The 19514-nt window shown below is 47.3% G+C and overlaps 3 protein-coding genes across 7 annotated transcripts in view; 2 read left to right on the top strand and 1 right to left on the bottom strand.

Annotated features, from left to right (window-relative positions):
- CYB5RL (cytochrome b5 reductase like) overlaps positions 1 to 6074 on the bottom strand; it is a 28128-nt gene extending 22054 nt beyond the window's left edge. For 2 of the 5 annotated variants that reach the window (XR_003679631.2, XM_028489361.2), the window contains exons 1-2: positions 6018 to 6074; positions 838 to 1113 (exon numbers count right to left, since the gene is read on the bottom strand). Coding sequence is in view for 4 of the 5 variants with exons in the window: in XM_028489361.2 (XP_028345162.1) it covers positions 838 to 1029 (192 nt within the window). In the remaining variant the exon portion in view is untranslated. Of the gene's footprint in view, positions 1 to 837; positions 1114 to 5280; positions 5361 to 5698; positions 5947 to 6017 lie in introns of those variants that run through there. The other 3 variants (XM_028489363.2, XM_024119833.3, XM_028489362.2) reach the window with 3 other exon arrangements.
- LOC114486066 (single-stranded DNA-binding protein 3) overlaps positions 1 to 19514 on the top strand; it is a 152761-nt gene that overhangs the window by 95564 nt on the left and 37683 nt on the right. The window lies entirely within an intron of this gene.
- Positions 14217 to 17854, top strand: LOC114483923 (39S ribosomal protein L37, mitochondrial-like). The gene is made up of 3 exons (XM_028489360.2): positions 14217 to 14632; positions 17262 to 17445; positions 17540 to 17854. Exons 1-3 carry the CDS (start codon positions 14287 to 14289, stop codon positions 17799 to 17801), a joined length of 792 nt encoding a protein of 263 aa, XP_028345161.1. The 5' UTR covers positions 14217 to 14286; the 3' UTR covers positions 17802 to 17854.

The raw sequence follows: 19514 nt of genomic DNA, 5'->3' as shown, positions 1-19514 counted from the left end.
CCATTTGTTTATTTTTGTTTTTATTTCCATTTCTGTAGGAGGTGGGTCAAAAAGGATCTTGCTGTGATTTATGTCATAGTGTTCTGCCTATGTTTTCCTCTAAGAGTTTGATAGTGTCTGGCCTTACATTTAGGTCTTTAACCCATTTTCAGTTTATTTTTGTGTATGGTGTTAGGGAGTGTTCTAATTTCATACTTTTACATGTACCTGTCCAGTTTTCCCAGCACCACTTATTGAAGAGTCTCTCTTTTCTCCACTGTATATTCTTGCCTCCTTTATCAAAGATAAGGTGACCATATGTGTGTGGGTTTTGCTCAAGCTGTGCCCTCTATCCAGAACACTCATCTCCAATGTATGAAAGACCTACCCATCCTTCAAACCTGCTAAAATCCAGATTTGCACAATTTAGAAACTGATGGGACCTAATGGATGATCTAATCCAATATCCTTATTTTATATGTGGGGAAACTGAGGCCTGAGTGGTAGTGACTTATCTGTACAAGGTCACACCATGAGCAGGGACTCAAATTCATGTCTTCCAAGTCTCAGGCCACTGTCCTTAATGTTCCACCCCACCTCTACCTCCTCTGGGAAGTCTTCTCTGAATGCCATGACTCACAGATCTCCCTCTCCTGTAAAATGCCCACATCCAATTCACTCCTGGGACCTCCCCTCGCCCCCTGCCCCACTCACCAGATCAAGGCCAGGCGTTGAACCTGGGTCAGTCTGCTTCCATTAAGCCCACTCTTTTCTCTCTGCTGTACAGAGTCAGAGGAAGCTTCCCCGAGCAGGTACACTGCACAGGGCTGAGGCCAGGTGGACCCTGCTCCCCCTCACCTGTGTCTCTTCTCCACTCAGCAGGCTCCTGTCCTTGCTGGCTCGGGCTGCCTCCCAACTTGCTAGGTCTCGCTGGTAGAGGTCGAACACGCAGGGTGAGCAGCCACTGCCGCAGCACTGGGAGGGCAAGGGCTCCACCGGCCGAAGCTGCAGCCAGGCTTCCTCATCGTCGTCTTCCTCCCCCTTGTCCATTGTCAGTGGGCCTTGGTCAGGCAGGGGGTGCGGGCAACTGGGTGTTCTTCCCAGAGTAGGCCCAGGCCCTGCTCCCTTGCCAGACTGGGAGAGGGAAAACATGTGGTTACACTCTGGTCACCTCTATTCCATTCATTCTCCCTGAGGCCTGCAGGTGCTAAGCTCTGTGTGAGCACTGGGGACAGGGATGAATCAATCCAGGGATCTGCTGCCTGGTGGGGGAGGGAGGGAGACAGGGTACAGCGATCGGAACGGGCAACCATGGTTTCTAGACCTCTTCCTGTGTTCTGCGGAGTGCTGGATTAAGATTACATAGAAAATCTCATTGAATTTTTGAAATATTTTAAATGATGAAGTACAACATTTATGTACAACTTAATATTTATAAAAGTTATAAAAATAAACTATAGATAAATTATACATAAAAATCGATAAAAGAACCCTTTCGTAACCACCACTCACTCAAGTACAAAGAACCTTGCTGGCATCCCAGAAGCCACACATTTGTGTTCCTTCCTGATCACACCCACGCTCCCCATTGCCACCACCCTGACTTTTGATATAATCATTCCCTTGCTTTTCCTTAGTTGTGCCAACTTTATTTGCAACCCTATCCACTATTTATCAGCTTTGCTTAGTTTCTACCTTTAAACAGAATCATATGAATGCATTCTTCTGTGTCTGGTTTCTTTCACTCACCATTGTTGGTGAGTCACCTATCAAATTGCTGCATCTCATTTAATCTTTACAACAAGGCCAGTCCTGGAGGTGTCATTTTATGGATGGGAAAACTGGGGTCTGGAGAGTTTTAATAACTTACCCAGGGTGATAAAGGTCCCCAAATGATGGCACTGGGACTTTAACTCTGCTCTGTCTGGTTTCAGAACATATTGTTCTTCAATCACAGGAAAACAGGAGGAGGAGGAAGTCATGATGGTCCAGGTGAGAGGTAATGAGGACCTGGACCAGGGGAGCTTCAGGGAGGACGAGAGGACAGCGGTCAATTAGAGAAATCCTGAAGCAGTAATTAACAGGACACAGAGACTGATGGATGTGAGGTGAGCAGGTGAGGGGGATAGAGGGGTTTAAGGGACATCCAGGTGTCTGGCTTGGATCCGTGGGTGGATAGTGGGTCCAAGAGAAGTTGAGTTTTAGGGGAAAGAGGAAGTGGGGGAAATGGTTAAGTTCAGTTTGAGGTACACTGAGTGCCTATGGGACATCCAAGGGCAAAATCCAGCTGCCAGTTGGATTAAATAGGTCTAGGTACCTGAGTCTGGAGATGGAGCTCTGGGTAACTGGCAACAAGGGAGGGATGAGTGGGTAAAGGAAGAGAACAGGCTGGAGCCTCTGAAGGCCTGCTTGGCTTCCTGCTTCCTGCAGCACTCACTGCACTTGGTCCAGCCCTGGTCACTGCAGGTGCTCAATAAATGCTCTTCCAGTGAATGAATCTCTACCCTACAGCATTTCACACTGTTCAGAAATTACATGTTTACGTGGTTTTCTCTTCTTTTGAGACTGTGAACTCCTTGAGGGCAGAGACCTGTTTTTTATTCATTTTATGAACTAGCACAGTGTACATTTTAAAATATGGATGTTATAGGAAAGGAAGGAAAGAAGGAAAGGAGCTTGGTTTCAGGGCCATTAGGTAAACACTGTCTGAAAGAAAGATCAGGGAGGAAAATTTAAATGGTTATGATTTATTTTGAGATGTTTCTGTGAGGGCAGTTTGGGATTTATCAAGGTTCTCTGTCTTTATATGTGGAACTATACAGCTTATATAGAAATAGACCTGGTCATCTCACCTGTAAGGAAAGCTATTCATTGAAAATTCCACAGGCAGGGACTTCCCTGGTGGTCCAGCCATTAAGACTCTGCGCTCCCAGTGCAGGGGGCCCAGGTTCGAGCCCTGGTCAGGGAACTAGATCCTGCATCCTTCAACTAAAAGGTCCCACATGACACAACTAAAGATCCCTCACGCCGCAATGAAGATCCCACACACAGCAATGAAGATCCTGCGTGCCACAACTAAGACCCGGTGCAGTCAAATAAATAAATAAATATTTTTTAAAAATCCACAGGCAAATCAAAGTAAAAGAGGGTCTTCTCTCCCTCTTGTCTGAGAACAGAACTTAGGGGAAGTCTGATGTCCCAGAGCATTATGTGATGTAAATATCACTCCTCCAAAAGCTCCAGTCTTGGACTTCCCTGGTGGCACAGTGGTTAAGAAGCCACCTGCCAATGCAGGGGACACGAGTTCAAGCACAGGTTGGGGAAGATCCCACATGCTGCGGAGCAACTAAGCCCGTGCACCACAACTACTGAGCCTGCGCTCTAGAGCCTGCGAGCCACAACTACTGAGCCCGCGTGCCACAACTACTGAAGCCCACGCGCCTAGAGCCGGTGTTCCGCAACAAGAGAAGCTACCTCAATGAGAAGCCTGCGCACGGCAGCGAAGAGTAGCCCCCGCTTGCCGCAGTAAGCCCGCGTGCAGCAATGAAGACCCAACGCAGCCAAAAATAAATAAATTTAAAAATATAAATAAAATTTAAAAAATAAAAGCTCCAGTCTTTGATTTCCTCCTATTCATTCCTGCCTCTTAGACACTTACTGGGCAGGGGCTGCTGAATGACGTGCTGGGACACAGAGGTGACTGACACTCATCTCTGTCCTGGAGGAGTCATCCACTAAACAGATAAGAACCGGGATAAGAATAGATGCACTGCCTCACTCAGTCCTCTCGACAGCTGTTCATAAGTAGGCCATGCTCTTCCTCATTTCACAATGGAGAAAACTGAGGCCAGGAAGCAGGAGTGGTAAAGTTAGTGCACGTACCTGGTCTCTTAAGACTCCAGGTTGCTCTTTCTCCCTGGATTTCATGCTCTAGAGGGCAGAGGAGAGTGTCTTCATCTCCAATTCCCAGTGCCTGGCACTGGGCTGGCACAGAACAGGGACCCAACTCACCAAACTGCCACTGAATTTTATGGGCACCCTGGAGCCTCCCAAGGGCAGTAGCTTCATTCATGCATAAAGTGCTAGAATCAAGGTGTGCGCCAAGTCTGTGGAAAAGCAGAGGAGCAAACCACCACACCTGCTAGAAGACAGTGAAGTCCTGTTTCTTGGTTATCAATCACTTCCCAGGAGCCCTAACCTTTAAGATCTTTCCCACTTCTCCTGCTTTCCACGCCCATTTACACTGGAGCTTCCCATGGGCCCAAACGATGTGCTTCCAGTCTCCCCCTACACCATCAATCAGCACACCTCCCACCAGCTCTGATCACACCAGTCCCCTGCTTAGCAAGCTTCAATAACTCCCCACTGCCTACTAGATACAATCCAATCTCCTTGTGTGGTGCCCAGTGTTCTCCTGATCAGAACTTGTCCAAATTCTCTTACCACTTACTATCATTGGTTTTAGAAGGGTAGTTCCTCTGTGTGCAATAAGTCTTTCTCTTATAGAGGAAAGGTTTCTCTTTAGAGGAAAGAAAACCTGGTTCTACTGCTGGTTCTATGACTTCAGGAAGGTTTAGCAGGTTGAGAACCCCTTGAGGGCAAGCATGGTGTCTTATTCTTTCTGTATTCTACCACCAAGCACAGGCCTGGCATATGGAAGGCTCAGGTGAGTGGTGAGTACTCAGTTTATATCTAAGGTCTAGGGAGCCAGGTACCGTGCTAGGTGCTGGGATACAGCAGAGGTTAATAAAACATGGGCTCTACTTTCACAGAGCTTGCAGCCTAGCTTGGTGTCACATCGGTTCAATCCATTTTTCTTGCATGTTATGTACCAGGTTTGTATTAAGAGTAAATGAGATCTGATTCCCTCTTTATGCTGACTTCTTACTCCCAAAAGGTTTTTCAGAGATAAAGTGAGGTAAGTGAAGGAGCCCTATTAACTGTAAACTGCTGTACAGTGTGAGGGTTATTTAGCCTTCTTTGCCTTAAATTTACTTTCTCCATGCTTTACAAATCCCACTCTCCCTAGTAATTTGGAAATTAGTAGAGAAGCTGGCCACGTCAGTCATGAATTTTAAAGACCAGGTTCACATCTTCTCTCAGCCTCTACCTTTTCAGTCTAAGAAGCCAGGCCTTGACATGTTGCCTCTGCCTGGATGACTCTCCTCACCCTCAGGCCTTGCTTCAAGGTCACCTGCCCTCAGAGACCTCCCTGAACCACCCCCTTCTCATTCTCTAGAAGGTACCCTATTTGCTTATTCATCACATTACTATGTATTCATTCATTAAACATATACTTACTATGTGCCAGGCACTGGTCTAGGAGCAGGCTTCACAGCAGTGAAGAAACAAAAACCCTTGCACTCATGGATCTTATATTCTAGTGAGAGCGTCATTAAATAAGATCAAAATAGAAAACATGTTATGTTAGTGTTAAATACTGAAGAGAAAAATAACTGGGGAAAAGGGATATGAAGTGTGGGTGTGTGTTGCAATTCCTATTTATTTACTTTACTTGCTTTCTGTCTGCATCTCCCACTAAACTGTACGCTCTACATCGCACATGTTTTATTCACCGGTGTAAACCCGATGCTCAGCAGTGCCTGACACTCAGTGGGCATTTCATAAATACGTGCTGCGCAAGGAGCAAGGTACACCTCCGCCGCTCTGGCCCTGCTTCTAGGAGGCGAAACGCGACATTCCGAGGAAAGGAACTCACTTTGGGCGCTGGGGAGGAGGCGTGCAGTGCAGCGCGGTCGGTGCGGCGCCGGCGTGGTGCAAGGGCCAGGCTCAGGCTCCGCGTGAGGAGGGCTGGAGAAGCAAGGACATTTACGGCGTACCCACCGCGCGCCGGGTGTTGAGCGGATGCACTAGTTGAGGCATTTCTATCGCTATTTTTACAGCGAGTGACTTTAAGGCTCAGAAGGAAGTGCCCTGCCCAAGCTCCAATTGCTCGTAAGCGATCAAGGTTGTCCCGAGTTCAGGCCTGAAGTCCTGAATCTCTTCTCCTAGTCCCCTTGCCCATCACAACCACTCACCTACCCTCCTGCGCTTCCCCGGGGAGGTAGGCAGGGTTCCACCTGTGGGAAATTGCTGACGGCCTGCAGGGTGGGGCAAGACAAGGATGCCCTGACGATGATTGGTTAAAGTCGCTGCCACTCATAAAACGAGCCTCGGCGCTCGGCTCCTTTCGTTCCCAGCAGGCCTTGAGCGCGGGAAGATGGCGGCGTCCAGGTGGAGGTCTTGAGGAGATCGGATCGGTATGGCGTTGGCGTCGCGGTCAGCAAGGCTGGCGCTTGCTCGCCCCGGGCGGCTCGGTCTTGGGAGCTGCGGGGCCCCAAGACGCGGGGCGTACGAGTGGGGCGTGCGCTCTATGCGGAAGCCCGAGCCTCCTCCCCCGGACAGGGTGTACGAGATTCCTGGACTGGAGCCCATCACCTACGCGGGGAAGATGCACTTTATGCCCGGTCTGGCGCGGCCAGTCTTCCCGCCCTGGGACCCTGGCTGGACGCCCCCGAAGTTCCGCCGCTTGCCCCCGCTTCACGAGCACCCGCTGTACAAAGACCAGGCCTGTTACGTCTTCCACCAGCGTTGCCGCCTCCTCGAGGGTGAGGCCCCAGGACGGGCGGGAGGGGACCTTGGTCCTCTACCCAGCACTGACCCCGACTTTCTGTGGCCTTGGGCAAGACGTTGAAACTCTGTGGGTCTCGGTTTCTTCGTCTGCGAAATGGCCCGATATTGATTCTCATCTTCTGCGAATTGTTAGGATTAAGTGAGATGTAAAGAGCAGTATGTGTGAGGGAGTAGTAGAGTTTTAGTGGCCACGTGAAAAGGTCTGGTTTCTAGGCCTATCGCTGCCCCTCACCCTCTGTGTGATTTTGGGCAAGTGGCTGAATCTTCCTGAGCCTCCATTTCCTGTGAAATGAGTGGTTTTGACTGTGAGGTGGTTCACATTGACCCAGCTCTTGTACCCTGGAGATGTAATTATGAGAACTAGTTGGAGTGGAATTGTAGTGCAAAGAGACAACAGAAACAGTGCTTAATTTGCAGGCCTATCACCTCATTTCAGGCTAGGCAAACAAGTTAATTGGTAATTGTGACGGAGGGGAAGTGATTAGCCAGTGATCTGCTCACAGGTGCACTGTGGGTTACTAGTGAAGCCAGGGCTGCACCTCTGGTTTCCCAGGTCGATGTCCTTTGTCAACGGTCAGAGCTGAGATGTTTTCAGGGAAAGGATCTGGACCTAAAATCCATCTAGGCCGCTTCTGCTCCCTTTCACTCTCACTAAGAACAGGTCAAAATGACTTTAGCCAAAACCATCTGTATGTCTGGGGCAGTACCGGAAATTACATTCCAGAGTCCCTGGAGGGGGTTGTTTATTGAGAGTCGTCTTAACCATTTTTTCCTCCTCATTCTTCCTTAGTCCCTAAATCAGAGTGGGGTTAGGACAGGTCCTGAAAACACAAAATGGTCCAGGTAAGTGGGAGCAGAATTTTCCAGTAAGTAATTAGGAAAGAAAGAGACCTGGCAGGATTTGGGGACTAAGCCAGATAATAAATCCTAGGTTTGGAAAAAACTTATGTCAACTGGCCAGCCTCTTAAGCTGCTCAAACCTATTCCTGAAAGCTGTTTTTTTTTTTTCCCTTTAAACACTTCCAGTATCCTCACAGGGTGCTGTGAAGGACCTCACAAGACTTGGCACCCTTGAGTGACCCTGGTAACATTACTATGTGGGTGAAATGCATTAGCTGTGTCTTAGAAGTTAAGGTTAACTTGTTTGACTAGGCTGAAGACATACCCTATGCTTTCACCATATGCAGAGTGGTTCTGTAAAGTCTGCAATAAAACTGCAAGATACAGGGCTAGAGAAGCAGATTGGGGTAATGGAGAGATCATGGGCTTTAACATAGACAGACTCAGTTTCTCCTCCCAGCCCCATCGGTTACAAGGTTTGGGACTTGAAACAAATTCCGTAGTCTCTTGAGTTTCATCCTCCATTCCATAAAATCCCATCCAACTTGTAGTTAAAGCTCCTGGCACAGAGTAGATGGTAATGTTCAGTAAATCCATTTGTTTATTTTTGTTTTTATTTCCATTTCTGTAGGAGGTGGGTCAAAAAGGATCTTGCTGTGATTTATGTCATAGTGTTCTGCCTATGTTTTCCTCTAAGAGTTTGATAGTGTCTGGCCTTACATTTAGGTCTTTAACCCATTTTCAGTTTATTTTTGTGTATGGTGTTAGGGAGTGTTCTAATTTCATACTTTTACATGTACCTGTCCAGTTTTCCCAGCACCACTTATTGAAGAGTCTCTCTTTTCTCCACTGTATATTCTTGCCTCCTTTATCAAAGATAAGGTGACCATATGTGTGTGGGTTTTGCTCAAGCTGTGCCCTCTATCCAGAACACTCATCTCCAATGTATGAAAGACCTACCCATCCTTCAAACCTGCTAAAATCCAGATTTGCACAATTTAGAAACTGATGGGACCTAATGGATGATCTAATCCAATATCCTTATTTTATATGTGGGGAAACTGAGGCCTGAGTGGTAGTGACTTATCTGTACAAGGTCACACCATGAGCAGGGACTCAAATTCATGTCTTCCAAGTCTCAGGCCACTGTCCTTAATGTTCCACCCCACCTCTACCTCCTCTGGGAAGTCTTCTCTGAATGCCATGACTCACAGATCTCCCTCTCCTGTAAAATGCCCACATCCAATTCACTCCTGGGACCTCCCCTCGCCCCCTGCCCCACTCACCAGATCAAGGCCAGGCGTTGAACCTGGGTCAGTCTGCTTCCATTAAGCCCACTCTTTTCTCTCTGCTGTACAGAGTCAGAGGAAGCTTCCCCGAGCAGGTACACTGCACAGGGCTGAGGCCAGGTGGACCCTGCTCCCCCTCACCTGTGTCTCTTCTCCACTCAGCAGGCTCCTGTCCTTGCTGGCTCGGGCTGCCTCCCAACTTGCTAGGTCTCGCTGGTAGAGGTCGAACACGCAGGGTGAGCAGCCACTGCCGCAGCACTGGGAGGGCAAGGGCTCCACCGGCCGAAGCTGCAGCCAGGCTTCCTCATCGTCGTCTTCCTCCCCCTTGTCCATTGTCAGTGGGCCTTGGTCAGGCAGGGGGTGCGGGCAACTGGGTGTTCTTCCCAGAGTAGGCCCAGGCCCTGCTCCCTTGCCAGACTGGGAGAGGGAAAACATGTGGTTACACTCTGGTCACCTCTATTCCATTCATTCTCCCTGAGGCCTGCAGGTGCTAAGCTCTGTGTGAGCACTGGGGACAGGGATGAATCAATCCAGGGATCTGCTGCCTGGTGGGGGAGGGAGGGAGACAGGGTACAGCGATCGGAACGGGCAACCATGGTTTCTAGACCTCTTCCTGTGTTCTGCGGAGTGCTGGATTAAGATTACATAGAAAATCTCATTGAATTTTTGAAATATTTTAAATGATGAAGTACAACATTTATGTACAACTTAATATTTATAAAAGTTATAAAAATAAACTATAGATAAATTATACATAAAAATCGATAAAAGAACCCTTTCGTAACCACCACTCACTCAAGTACAAAGAACCTTGCTGGCATCCCAGAAGCCACACATTTGTGTTCCTTCCTGATCACACCCACGCTCCCCATTGCCACCACCCTGACTTTTGATATAATCATTCCCTTGCTTTTCCTTAGTTGTGCCAACTTTATTTGCAACCCTATCCACTATTTATCAGCTTTGCTTAGTTTCTACCTTTAAACAGAATCATATGAATGCATTCTTCTGTGTCTGGTTTCTTTCACTCACCATTGTTGGTGAGTCACCTATCAAATTGCTGCATCTCATTTAATCTTTACAACAAGGCCAGTCCTGGAGGTGTCATTTTATGGATGGGAAAACTGGGGTCTGGAGAGTTTTAATAACTTACCCAGGGTGATAAAGGTCCCCAAATGATGGCACTGGGACTTTAACTCTGCTCTGTCTGGTTTCAGAACATATTGTTCTTCAATCACAGGAAAACAGGAGGAGGAGGAAGTCATGATGGTCCAGGTGAGAGGTAATGAGGACCTGGACCAGGGGAGCTTCAGGGAGGACGAGAGGACAGCGGTCAATTAGAGAAATCCTGAAGCAGTAATTAACAGGACACAGAGACTGATGGATGTGAGGTGAGCAGGTGAGGGGGATAGAGGGGTTTAAGGGACATCCAGGTGTCTGGCTTGGATCCGTGGGTGGATAGTGGGTCCAAGAGAAGTTGAGTTTTAGGGGAAAGAGGAAGTGGGGGAAATGGTTAAGTTCAGTTTGAGGTACACTGAGTGCCTATGGGACATCCAAGGGCAAAATCCAGCTGCCAGTTGGATTAAATAGGTCTAGGTACCTGAGTCTGGAGATGGAGCTCTGGGTAACTGGCAACAAGGGAGGGATGAGTGGGTAAAGGAAGAGAACAGGCTGGAGCCTCTGAAGGCCTGCTTGGCTTCCTGCTTCCTGCAGCACTCACTGCACTTGGTCCAGCCCTGGTCACTGCAGGTGCTCAATAAATGCTCTTCCAGTGAATGAATCTCTACCCTACAGCATTTCACACTGTTCAGAAATTACATGTTTACGTGGTTTTCTCTTCTTTTGAGACTGTGAACTCCTTGAGGGCAGAGACCTGTTTTTTATTCATTTTATGAACTAGCACAGTGTACATTTTAAAATATGGATGTTATAGGAAAGGAAGGAAAGAAGGAAAGGAGCTTGGTTTCAGGGCCATTAGGTAAACACTGTCTGAAAGAAAGATCAGGGAGGAAAATTTAAATGGTTATGATTTATTTTGAGATGTTTCTGTGAGGGCAGTTTGGGATTTATCAAGGTTCTCTGTCTTTATATGTGGAACTATACAGCTTATATAGAAATAGACCTGGTCATCTCACCTGTAAGGAAAGCTATTCATTGAAAATTCCACAGGCAGGGACTTCCCTGGTGGTCCAGCCATTAAGACTCTGCGCTCCCAGTGCAGGGGGCCCAGGTTCGAGCCCTGGTCAGGGAACTAGATCCTGCATCCTTCAACTAAAAGGTCCCACATGACACAACTAAAGATCCCGCACGCCGCAATGAAGATCCCACACACAGCAATGAAGATCCTGCGTGCCACAACTAAGACCCGGTGCAGTCAAATAAATAAATAAATATTTTTTAAAAATCCACAGGCAAATCAAAGTAAAAGAGGGTCTTCTCTCCCTCTTGTCTGAGAACAGAACTTAGGGGAAGTCTGATGTCCCAGAGCATTATGTGATGTAAATATCACTCCTCCAAAAGCTCCAGTCTTGGACTTCCCTGGTGGCACAGTGGTTAAGAAGCCACCTGCCAATGCAGGGGACACGAGTTCAAGCACAGGTTGGGGAAGATCCCACATGCTGCGGAGCAACTAAGCCCGTGCACCACAACTACTGAGCCTGCGCTCTAGAGCCTGCGAGCCACAACTACTGAGCCCGCGTGCCACAACTACTGAAGCCCACGCGCCTAGAGCCGGTGTTCCGCAACAAGAGAAGCTACCTCAATGAGAAGCCTGCGCACGGCAGCGAAGAGTAGCCCCCGCTTGCCGCAGTAAGCCCGCGTGCAGCAATGAAGACCCAACGCAGCCAAAAATAAATAAATTTAAAAATATAAATAAAATTTAAAAAATAAAAGCTCCAGTCTTTGATTTCCTCCTATTCATTCCTGCCTCTTAGACACTTACTGGGCAGGGGCTGCTGAATGACGTGCTGGGACACAGAGGTGACTGACACTCATCTCTGTCCTGGAGGAGTCATCCACTAAACAGATAAGAACCGGGATAAGAATAGATGCACTGCCTCACTCAGTCCTCTCGACAGCTGTTCATAAGTAGGCCATGCTCTTCCTCATTTCACAATGGAGAAAACTGAGGCCAGGAAGCAGGAGTGGTAAAGTTAGTGCACGTACCTGGTCTCTTAAGACTCCAGGTTGCTCTTTCTCCCTGGATTTCATGCTCTAGAGGGCAGAGGAGAGTGTCTTCATCTCCAATTCCCAGTGCCTGGCACTGGGCTGGCACAGAACAGGGACCCAACTCACCAAACTGCCACTGAATTTTATGGGCACCCTGGAGCCTCCCAAGGGCAGTAGCTTCATTCATGCATAAAGTGCTAGAATCAAGGTGTGCGCCAAGTCTGTGGAAAAGCAGAGGAGCAAACCACCACACCTGCTAGAAGACAGTGAAGTCCTGTTTCTTGGTTATCAATCACTTCCCAGGAGCCCTAACCTTTAAGATCTTTCCCACTTCTCCTGCTTTCCACGCCCATTTACACTGGAGCTTCCCATGGGCCCAAACGATGTGCTTCCAGTCTCCCCCTACACCATCAATCAGCACACCTCCCACCAGCTCTGATCACACCAGTCCCCTGCTTAGCAAGCTTCAATAACTCCCCACTGCCTACTAGATACAATCCAATCTCCTTGTGTGGTGCCCAGTGTTCTCCTGATCAGAACTTGTCCAAATTCTCTTACCACTTACTATCATTGGTTTTAGAAGGGTAGTTCCTCTGTGTGCAATAAGTCTTTCTCTTATAGAGGAAAGGTTTCTCTTTAGAGGAAAGAAAACCTGGTTCTACTGCTGGTTCTATGACTTCAGGAAGGTTTAGCAGGTTGAGAACCCCTTGAGGGCAAGCATGGTGTCTTATTCTTTCTGTATTCTACCACCAAGCACAGGCCTGGCATATGGAAGGCTCAGGTGAGTGGTGAGTACTCAGTTTATATCTAAGGTCTAGGGAGCCAGGTACCGTGCTAGGTGCTGGGATACAGCAGAGGTTAATAAAACATGGGCTCTACTTTCACAGAGCTTGCAGCCTAGCTTGGTGTCACATCGGTTCAATCCATTTTTCTTGCATGTTATGTACCAGGTTTGTATTAAGAGTAAATGAGATCTGATTCCCTCTTTATGCTGACTTCTTACTCCCAAAAGGTTTTTCAGAGATAAAGTGAGGTAAGTGAAGGAGCCCTATTAACTGTAAACTGCTGTACAGTGTGAGGGTTATTTAGCCTTCTTTGCCTTAAATTTACTTTCTCCATGCTTTACAAATCCCACTCTCCCTAGTAATTTGGAAATTAGTAGAGAAGCTGGCCACGTCAGTCATGAATTTTAAAGACCAGGTTCACATCTTCTCTCAGCCTCTACCTTTTCAGTCTAAGAAGCCAGGCCTTGACATGTTGCCTCTGCCTGGATGACTCTCCTCACCCTCAGGCCTTGCTTCAAGGTCACCTGCCCTCAGAGACCTCCCTGAACCACCCCCTTCTCATTCTCTAGAAGGTACCCTATTTGCTTATTCATCACATTACTATGTATTCATTCATTAAACATATACTTACTATGTGCCAGGCACTGGTCTAGGAGCAGGCTTCACAGCAGTGAAGAAACAAAAACCCTTGCACTCATGGATCTTATATTCTAGTGAGAGCGTCATTAAATAAGATCAAAATAGAAAACATGTTATGTTAGTGTTAAATACTGAAGAGAAAAATAACTGGGGAAAAGGGATATGAAGTGTGGGTGTGTGTTGCAATTCCTATTTATTTACTTTACTTGCTTTCTGTCTGCATCTCCCACTAAACTGTACGCTCTACATCGCACATGTTTTATTCACCGGTGTAAACCCGATGCTCAGCAGTGCCTGACACTCAGTGGGCATTTCATAAATACGTGCTGCGCAAGGAGCAAGGTACACCTCCGCCGCTCTGGCCCTGCTTCTAGGAGGCGAAACGCGACATTCCGAGGAAAGGAACTCACTTTGGGCGCTGGGGAGGAGGCGTGCAGTGCAGCGCGGTCGGTGCGGCGCCGGCGTGGTGCAAGGGCCAGGCTCAGGCTCCGCGTGAGGAGGGCTGGAGAAGCAAGGACATTTACGGCGTACCCACCGCGCGCCGGGTGTTGAGCGGATGCACTAGTTGAGGCATTTCTATCGCTATTTTTACAGCGAGTGACTTTAAGGCTCAGAAGGAAGTGCCCTGCCCAAGCTCCAATTGCTCGTAAGCGATCAAGGTTGTCCCGAGTTCAGGCCTGAAGTCCTGAATCTCTTCTCCTAGTCCCCTTGCCCATCACAACCACTCACCTACCCTCCTGCGCTTCCCCGGGGAGGTAGGCAGGGTTCCACCTGTGGGAAATTGCTGACGGCCTGCAGGGTGGGGCAAGACAAGGATGCCCTGACGATGATTGGTTAAAGTCGCTGCCACTCATAAAACGAGTCTCGGCGCTCGGCTCCTTTCGTTCCCAGCAGGCCTTGAGCGCGGGAAGATGGCGGCGTCCAGGTGGAGGTCTTGAGGAGATCGGATCGGTATGGCGTTGGCGTCGCGGTCAGCAAGGCTGGCGCTTGCTCGCCCCGGGCGGCTCGGTCTTGGGAGCTGCGGGGCCCCAAGACGCGGGGCGTACGAGTGGGGCGTGCGCTCTATGCGGAAGCCCGAGCCTCCTCCCCCGGACAGGGTGTACGAGATTCCTGGACTGGAGCCCATCACCTACGCGGGGAAGATGCACTTTATGCCCGGTCTGGCGCGGCCAGTCTTCCCGCCCTGGGACCCTGGCTGGACGCCCCCGAAGTTCCGCCGCTTGCCCCCGCTTCACGAGCACCCGCTGTACAAAGACCAGGCCTGTTACGTCTTCCACCAGCGTTGCCGCCTCCTCGAGGGTGAGGCCCCAGGACGGGCGGGAGGGGACCTTGGTCCTCTACCCAGCACTGACCCCGACTTTCTGTGGCCTTGGGCAAGACGTTGAAACTCTGTGGGTCTCGGTTTCTTCGTCTGCGAAATGGCCCGATATTGATTCTCATCTTCTGCGAATTGTTAGGATTAAGTGAGATGTAAAGAGCAGTATGTGTGAGGGAGTAGTAGAGTTTTAGTGGCCACGTGAAAAGGTCTGGTTTCTAGGCCTATCGCTGCCCCTCACCCTCTGTGTGATTTTGGGCAAGTGGCTGAATCTTCCTGAGCCTCCATTTCCTGTGAAATGAGTGGTTTTGACTGTGAGGTGGTTCACATTGACCCAGCTCTTGTACCCTGGAGATGTAATTATGAGAACTAGTTGGAGTGGAATTGTAGTGCAAAGAGACAACAGAAACAGTGCTTAATTTGCAGGCCTATCACCTCATTTCAGGCTAGGCAAACAAGTTAATTGGTAATTGTGACGGAGGGGAAGTGATTAGCCAGTGATCTGCTCACAGGTGCACTGTGGGTTACTAGTGAAGCCAGGGCTGCACCTCTGGTTTCCCAGGTCGATGTCCTTTGTCAACGGTCAGAGCTGAGATGTTTTCAGGGAAAGGATCTGGACCTAAAATCCATCTAGGCCGCTTCTGCTCCCTTTCACTCTCACTAAGAACAGGTCAAAATGACTTTAGCCAAAACCATCTGTATGTCTGGGGCAGTACCGGAAATTACATTCCAGAGTCCCTGGAGGGGGTTGTTTATTGAGAGTCGTCTTAACCATTTTTTCCTCCTCATTCTTCCTTAGTCCCTAAATCAGAGTGGGGTTAGGACAGGTCCTGAAAACACAAAATGGTCCAGGTAAGTGGGAGCAGAATTTTCCAGTAAGTAATTAGGAAAGAAAGAGACCTGGCAGGATTTGGGGACTAAGCCAGATAATAAATCCTAGGTTTGGAAAAAACTTATGTCAACTGGCCAGCCTCTTAAGCTGCTCAAACCTATTCCTGAAAGCTGTTTTTTTTTTTTGCCTTTAAACACTTCCAGTATCCTCACAGGGTGCTGTGAAGGACCTCACAAGACTTGGCACCCTTGAGTGACCCTGGTAACATTACTATGTGGGTGAAATGCATTAGCTGTGTCTTAGAAGTTAAGGTTAACTTGTTTGACTAGGCTGAAGACATACCCTATGCTTTCACCATATGCAGAGTGGTTCTGTAAAGTCTGCAATAAAACTGCAAGATACAGGGCTAGAGAAGCAGATTGGGGTAATGGAGAGATCATGGGCTTTAACATAGACAGACTCAGTTTCTCCTCCCAGCCCCATCGGTTACAAGGTTTGGGACTTGAAACAAATTCCGTAGTCTCTTGAGTTTCATCCTCCATTCCATAAAATCCCATCCAACTTGTAGTTAAAGCTCCTGGCACAGAGTAGATGGTAATGTTCAGTAAATGGCAGCTCTTACATATTATTCATATACGAGTGAACCATAAATTCTTAGTATTTTATCCATTTTCAAGTTTAAGGAACAGTGGCAGTGTTGGGACTAAAAGTCAGGTTACCTGACCCCTGGTCCAGGGTTCTTTCTGCTACACCACAAAATCCAGAAGTTAACATTTCTAAATATTTGTGTTTCTGTTGTCTTAAGAGCCTTAAAGTGAAAAGTCTCATTACCTTTCATTTATCACCACAAGAAATTGTCTGAGGGTGTTTCCCTCAAAGTGTGCTAAGTTTGCTTTAATCCCAGGTATAGTTTTTCAAATGAAGATATATTTCTGAGTCAAGTGATGTTTTTTCAGCGGGGATGAGTAGCCTGCACCACAGCCCATCCCGCTGAGAGTAAGGGGGTTAAATTAGTTTAATTTTTAGAGACTAAGCACTCTGAATCAAATCTTTTAGTTTATTTATACTCCTTCTTTTCCTGAAAAGTATTTTGGGCATCTTACAGAAGTTTTGTAGCACAGCCAGATTAAATTAAAAATAGGTGAGGGGATCAGCACAAAGGAAAAATAAAACAGTGAAGTGAATACCAAAAATCCATTTGGTGAGGTTGTATTTGTCCAGGGGAGCCCCAAAGATGACTCTCAGCTTGCTAGCAGTCAACACATGGTACAGAGATGGGGTCTGCTGACAGGCCAGTTGCCTGTTTCTATAAATAGCTTTATTACAGCGAAACCATGCACACCTGTTTACTTATTACCTATGGCTGCTGTCGTGCTACGGTGGCAGAGCTGAGTAGTTGTGACAGAGACTGTGTGGCCCAGAAGCTGAAAATATTTACTGTCTGGCCCTTTAAGAAAAAGTTTGACCCCTGGTATAGAGAAACATTGTGAGTTATGCAATTCACCATATCCAAAAGACAAAACAGTACTCTACCCAGGAAAAGCCCAACCTTCCTGTACAGAGGCCAGGGAGAAGTTCAGAAGGTCTCAGGGAGGACCCTGCATAATAAATTGAGCAACATGCTCAGTATGATTCTTTTGATTCTTCTGGCAAATCCCATCTCTCTCTCAAGGCTGTTTTTTCCCCAAAATGCTACCTGGCAGGGGTAAGCATCTCTTCCTGAATGATTTTTTTTTTTTTTTTTTTTTGGTTTTGGTTTTTTGTGACTGATGACTCTAAAGGTGTAAAGCAGGCTCTCTGGCTTACCAAGACCAAGTTAATTGAAGGCCTTCCTGAGAAAGTGCTTAGCCTTGCTGACGATCCAAGGAACCACATAGAGAACCAAGATGAATGTGTTTTGAATGTGATCTTTCACGCTCGTCTCTGGCACTCTACTGAAGACATCCCCAAGAGAGAGACCTACTGGTAAGTCTCCCCCAAGTCAATACGGTTTCCAACTGATGCATCTTGGAGTCAGCCTGTTGCTTTACATCTCCAAATGTCTCTTCTTTTCTCCAAGCCCAGTCATTGTGGACAGTCTGATACAGCTGTGTAAATCCCAGATTCTCAAGCATCCTTCTCTGGCCAGACGGATCTGTGCCCAAAACAAAACGTTATCCACCACCTGGAATCGAGGTTGGTCTTCCTGTATAGCAGAAAGCCTTTGTCTGTTCATTGTCTTTCTGCTCTTAGCCCCATCACCAGCTTATATTCCCTTCCCTGCTGCCATACCTATTCTCACTCCCATCCTTCATGGTCCAGTTTTGTGGCTCAGACATTGAAATGACATCCTCAGTGTCATTTCATTAGCCATAACCCAGCCTTTTTCTTTTTTAATCATTTCTTTTCAAGACTTAATTCAAACCGTATCTGTTGAGTGTCTCTCAGTGCCTAAATGTTGACGATAAGGAAGTAATAAAATATACAATCTGCACTCCAAAGCTCGTATTCTACTGCAAGAGCCTTCTTACTCCATTCATGCTTTTCTCATTTTCCAAATCTATTTTCCACATAGCTGCTGGAATGATCTTTCTAAAGTGCAGGTTGTCTTATGTCCGTTCCCTGTTTCAAATCCTTTATTGTCTCGCAATAGCTTGACCATTTATCGTGGTATCCAAGGCTTTCTGTGATTTGGCCACCACCTGGTCTTTCTAGTCTTATCTCCTGCTCTCCTGCCCCCACCTCCATTCCCAGTTTACACTTAGCCACTTGCAGCTTTTTGGCATCAAGCTTTGCCTTTGCATGTGCTGTACGTTCTGTCTGGAATGCTCTTTTCTACTTTCCTCATTTGACTAAATTCTACATGTCTGCATGACTCAGCTCAAGCCCCCTTCCCCTGTGAATCCACAGGTTAGCTCTGTGCTCCTTGTGTCCATATGCCTACTTTTATCATAACACACATTATACTATATTGTGATTATCTAACATCTTTTCTGTCTGCCCCACTAAACTGAACTTCTGATGATAGATACTGTGTCATATTCATTTTTGTCCACAGTGTCTAACAGTTCATGCCACACAAAAGGTGCTGACTGAAGGGATGGGTGAATTAATACCAAACCTCAGATGTTTTAGACAGAGATGTTCTGAGATCACAAGTGCCGTCTTTGGTGGAATCCTGGAGCAGGGAAACCAGCTGTGGAGTAATTTGGGATTTTCAGGACATCTGCTTGGTCAGTTTTCTCCAACTTGCCCTTTGAGTATGGACTTCCTGGCAAGGAGTCAGCTTTGTAGGGGTAATGGCACCACTAAGGAAGTTAGTGAACCTCATTAATAGAGGAGTACTTGTTGGCCCATTATCAAGTATTACCTCTAATTAAACTGCCCCATTTGGAGCTGTTGCTGGAGGAGGGATGTGGAGGGAATTGAATTGGAAACCACAGTAGAGTGGTCTGTGGGGAGAATCTAAAACCCAAGGTTAGGAGAGGTCCAGGCACATTTATCTTCCTTTCACATTATGTGTGAGGAAACAGGAAATACTTGAGAAAACTGTTCTTGAGGTGTGGGTATGATGTTTGCATACCCAGTAAGGGAGGACACATGCTAATTAAATGACAGTGCTGTTGGCCAAATCAGTTTTTTTTTTTTCCCACATCTGTATTGGAGTATAAATGGTTTACAATGTTGTGTTAGTTTCTGCTGTACAACAAAGTGAATCAGCTATATGTATGCATACATCCCCATATCCCCTCCCTCTTGAGCCTCCCTCCCACCCTCCCTATCCCACCCCTCTAGGTCATCACAGAGCATCAAGTTGATCTCCTTGTGCTGTGCAGCAGGTTCCCACTAGCCATCCATTTTACATTTGGTAGTGTATACTCTCTCACTTCATCCCAGCTTCCCCTTCCCCCCGCACCCATGCCCTCAAGTCCGTTCTTTTATGTCTGTGTCTTTATTCCTGCCCTGCCACTAGGTTCATCAGTACTGCTTTTTAAAATTCCATATATATGTGTTAGCATGCTGTATTTGTTTTTCTCTTTCTGACTTACTTCACT

The sequence above is a fragment of the Physeter macrocephalus genome, chromosome 4 (genome assembly GCF_002837175.3).
Source record: "Physeter macrocephalus isolate SW-GA chromosome 4, ASM283717v5, whole genome shotgun sequence".
NCBI classification, from domain to species: domain Eukaryota; kingdom Metazoa; phylum Chordata; class Mammalia; order Artiodactyla; family Physeteridae; genus Physeter; species Physeter macrocephalus.
The sequence above is the reverse complement of the archived record's forward strand: the minus strand, read 5'-3'. Positions and strand labels throughout refer to the sequence as shown.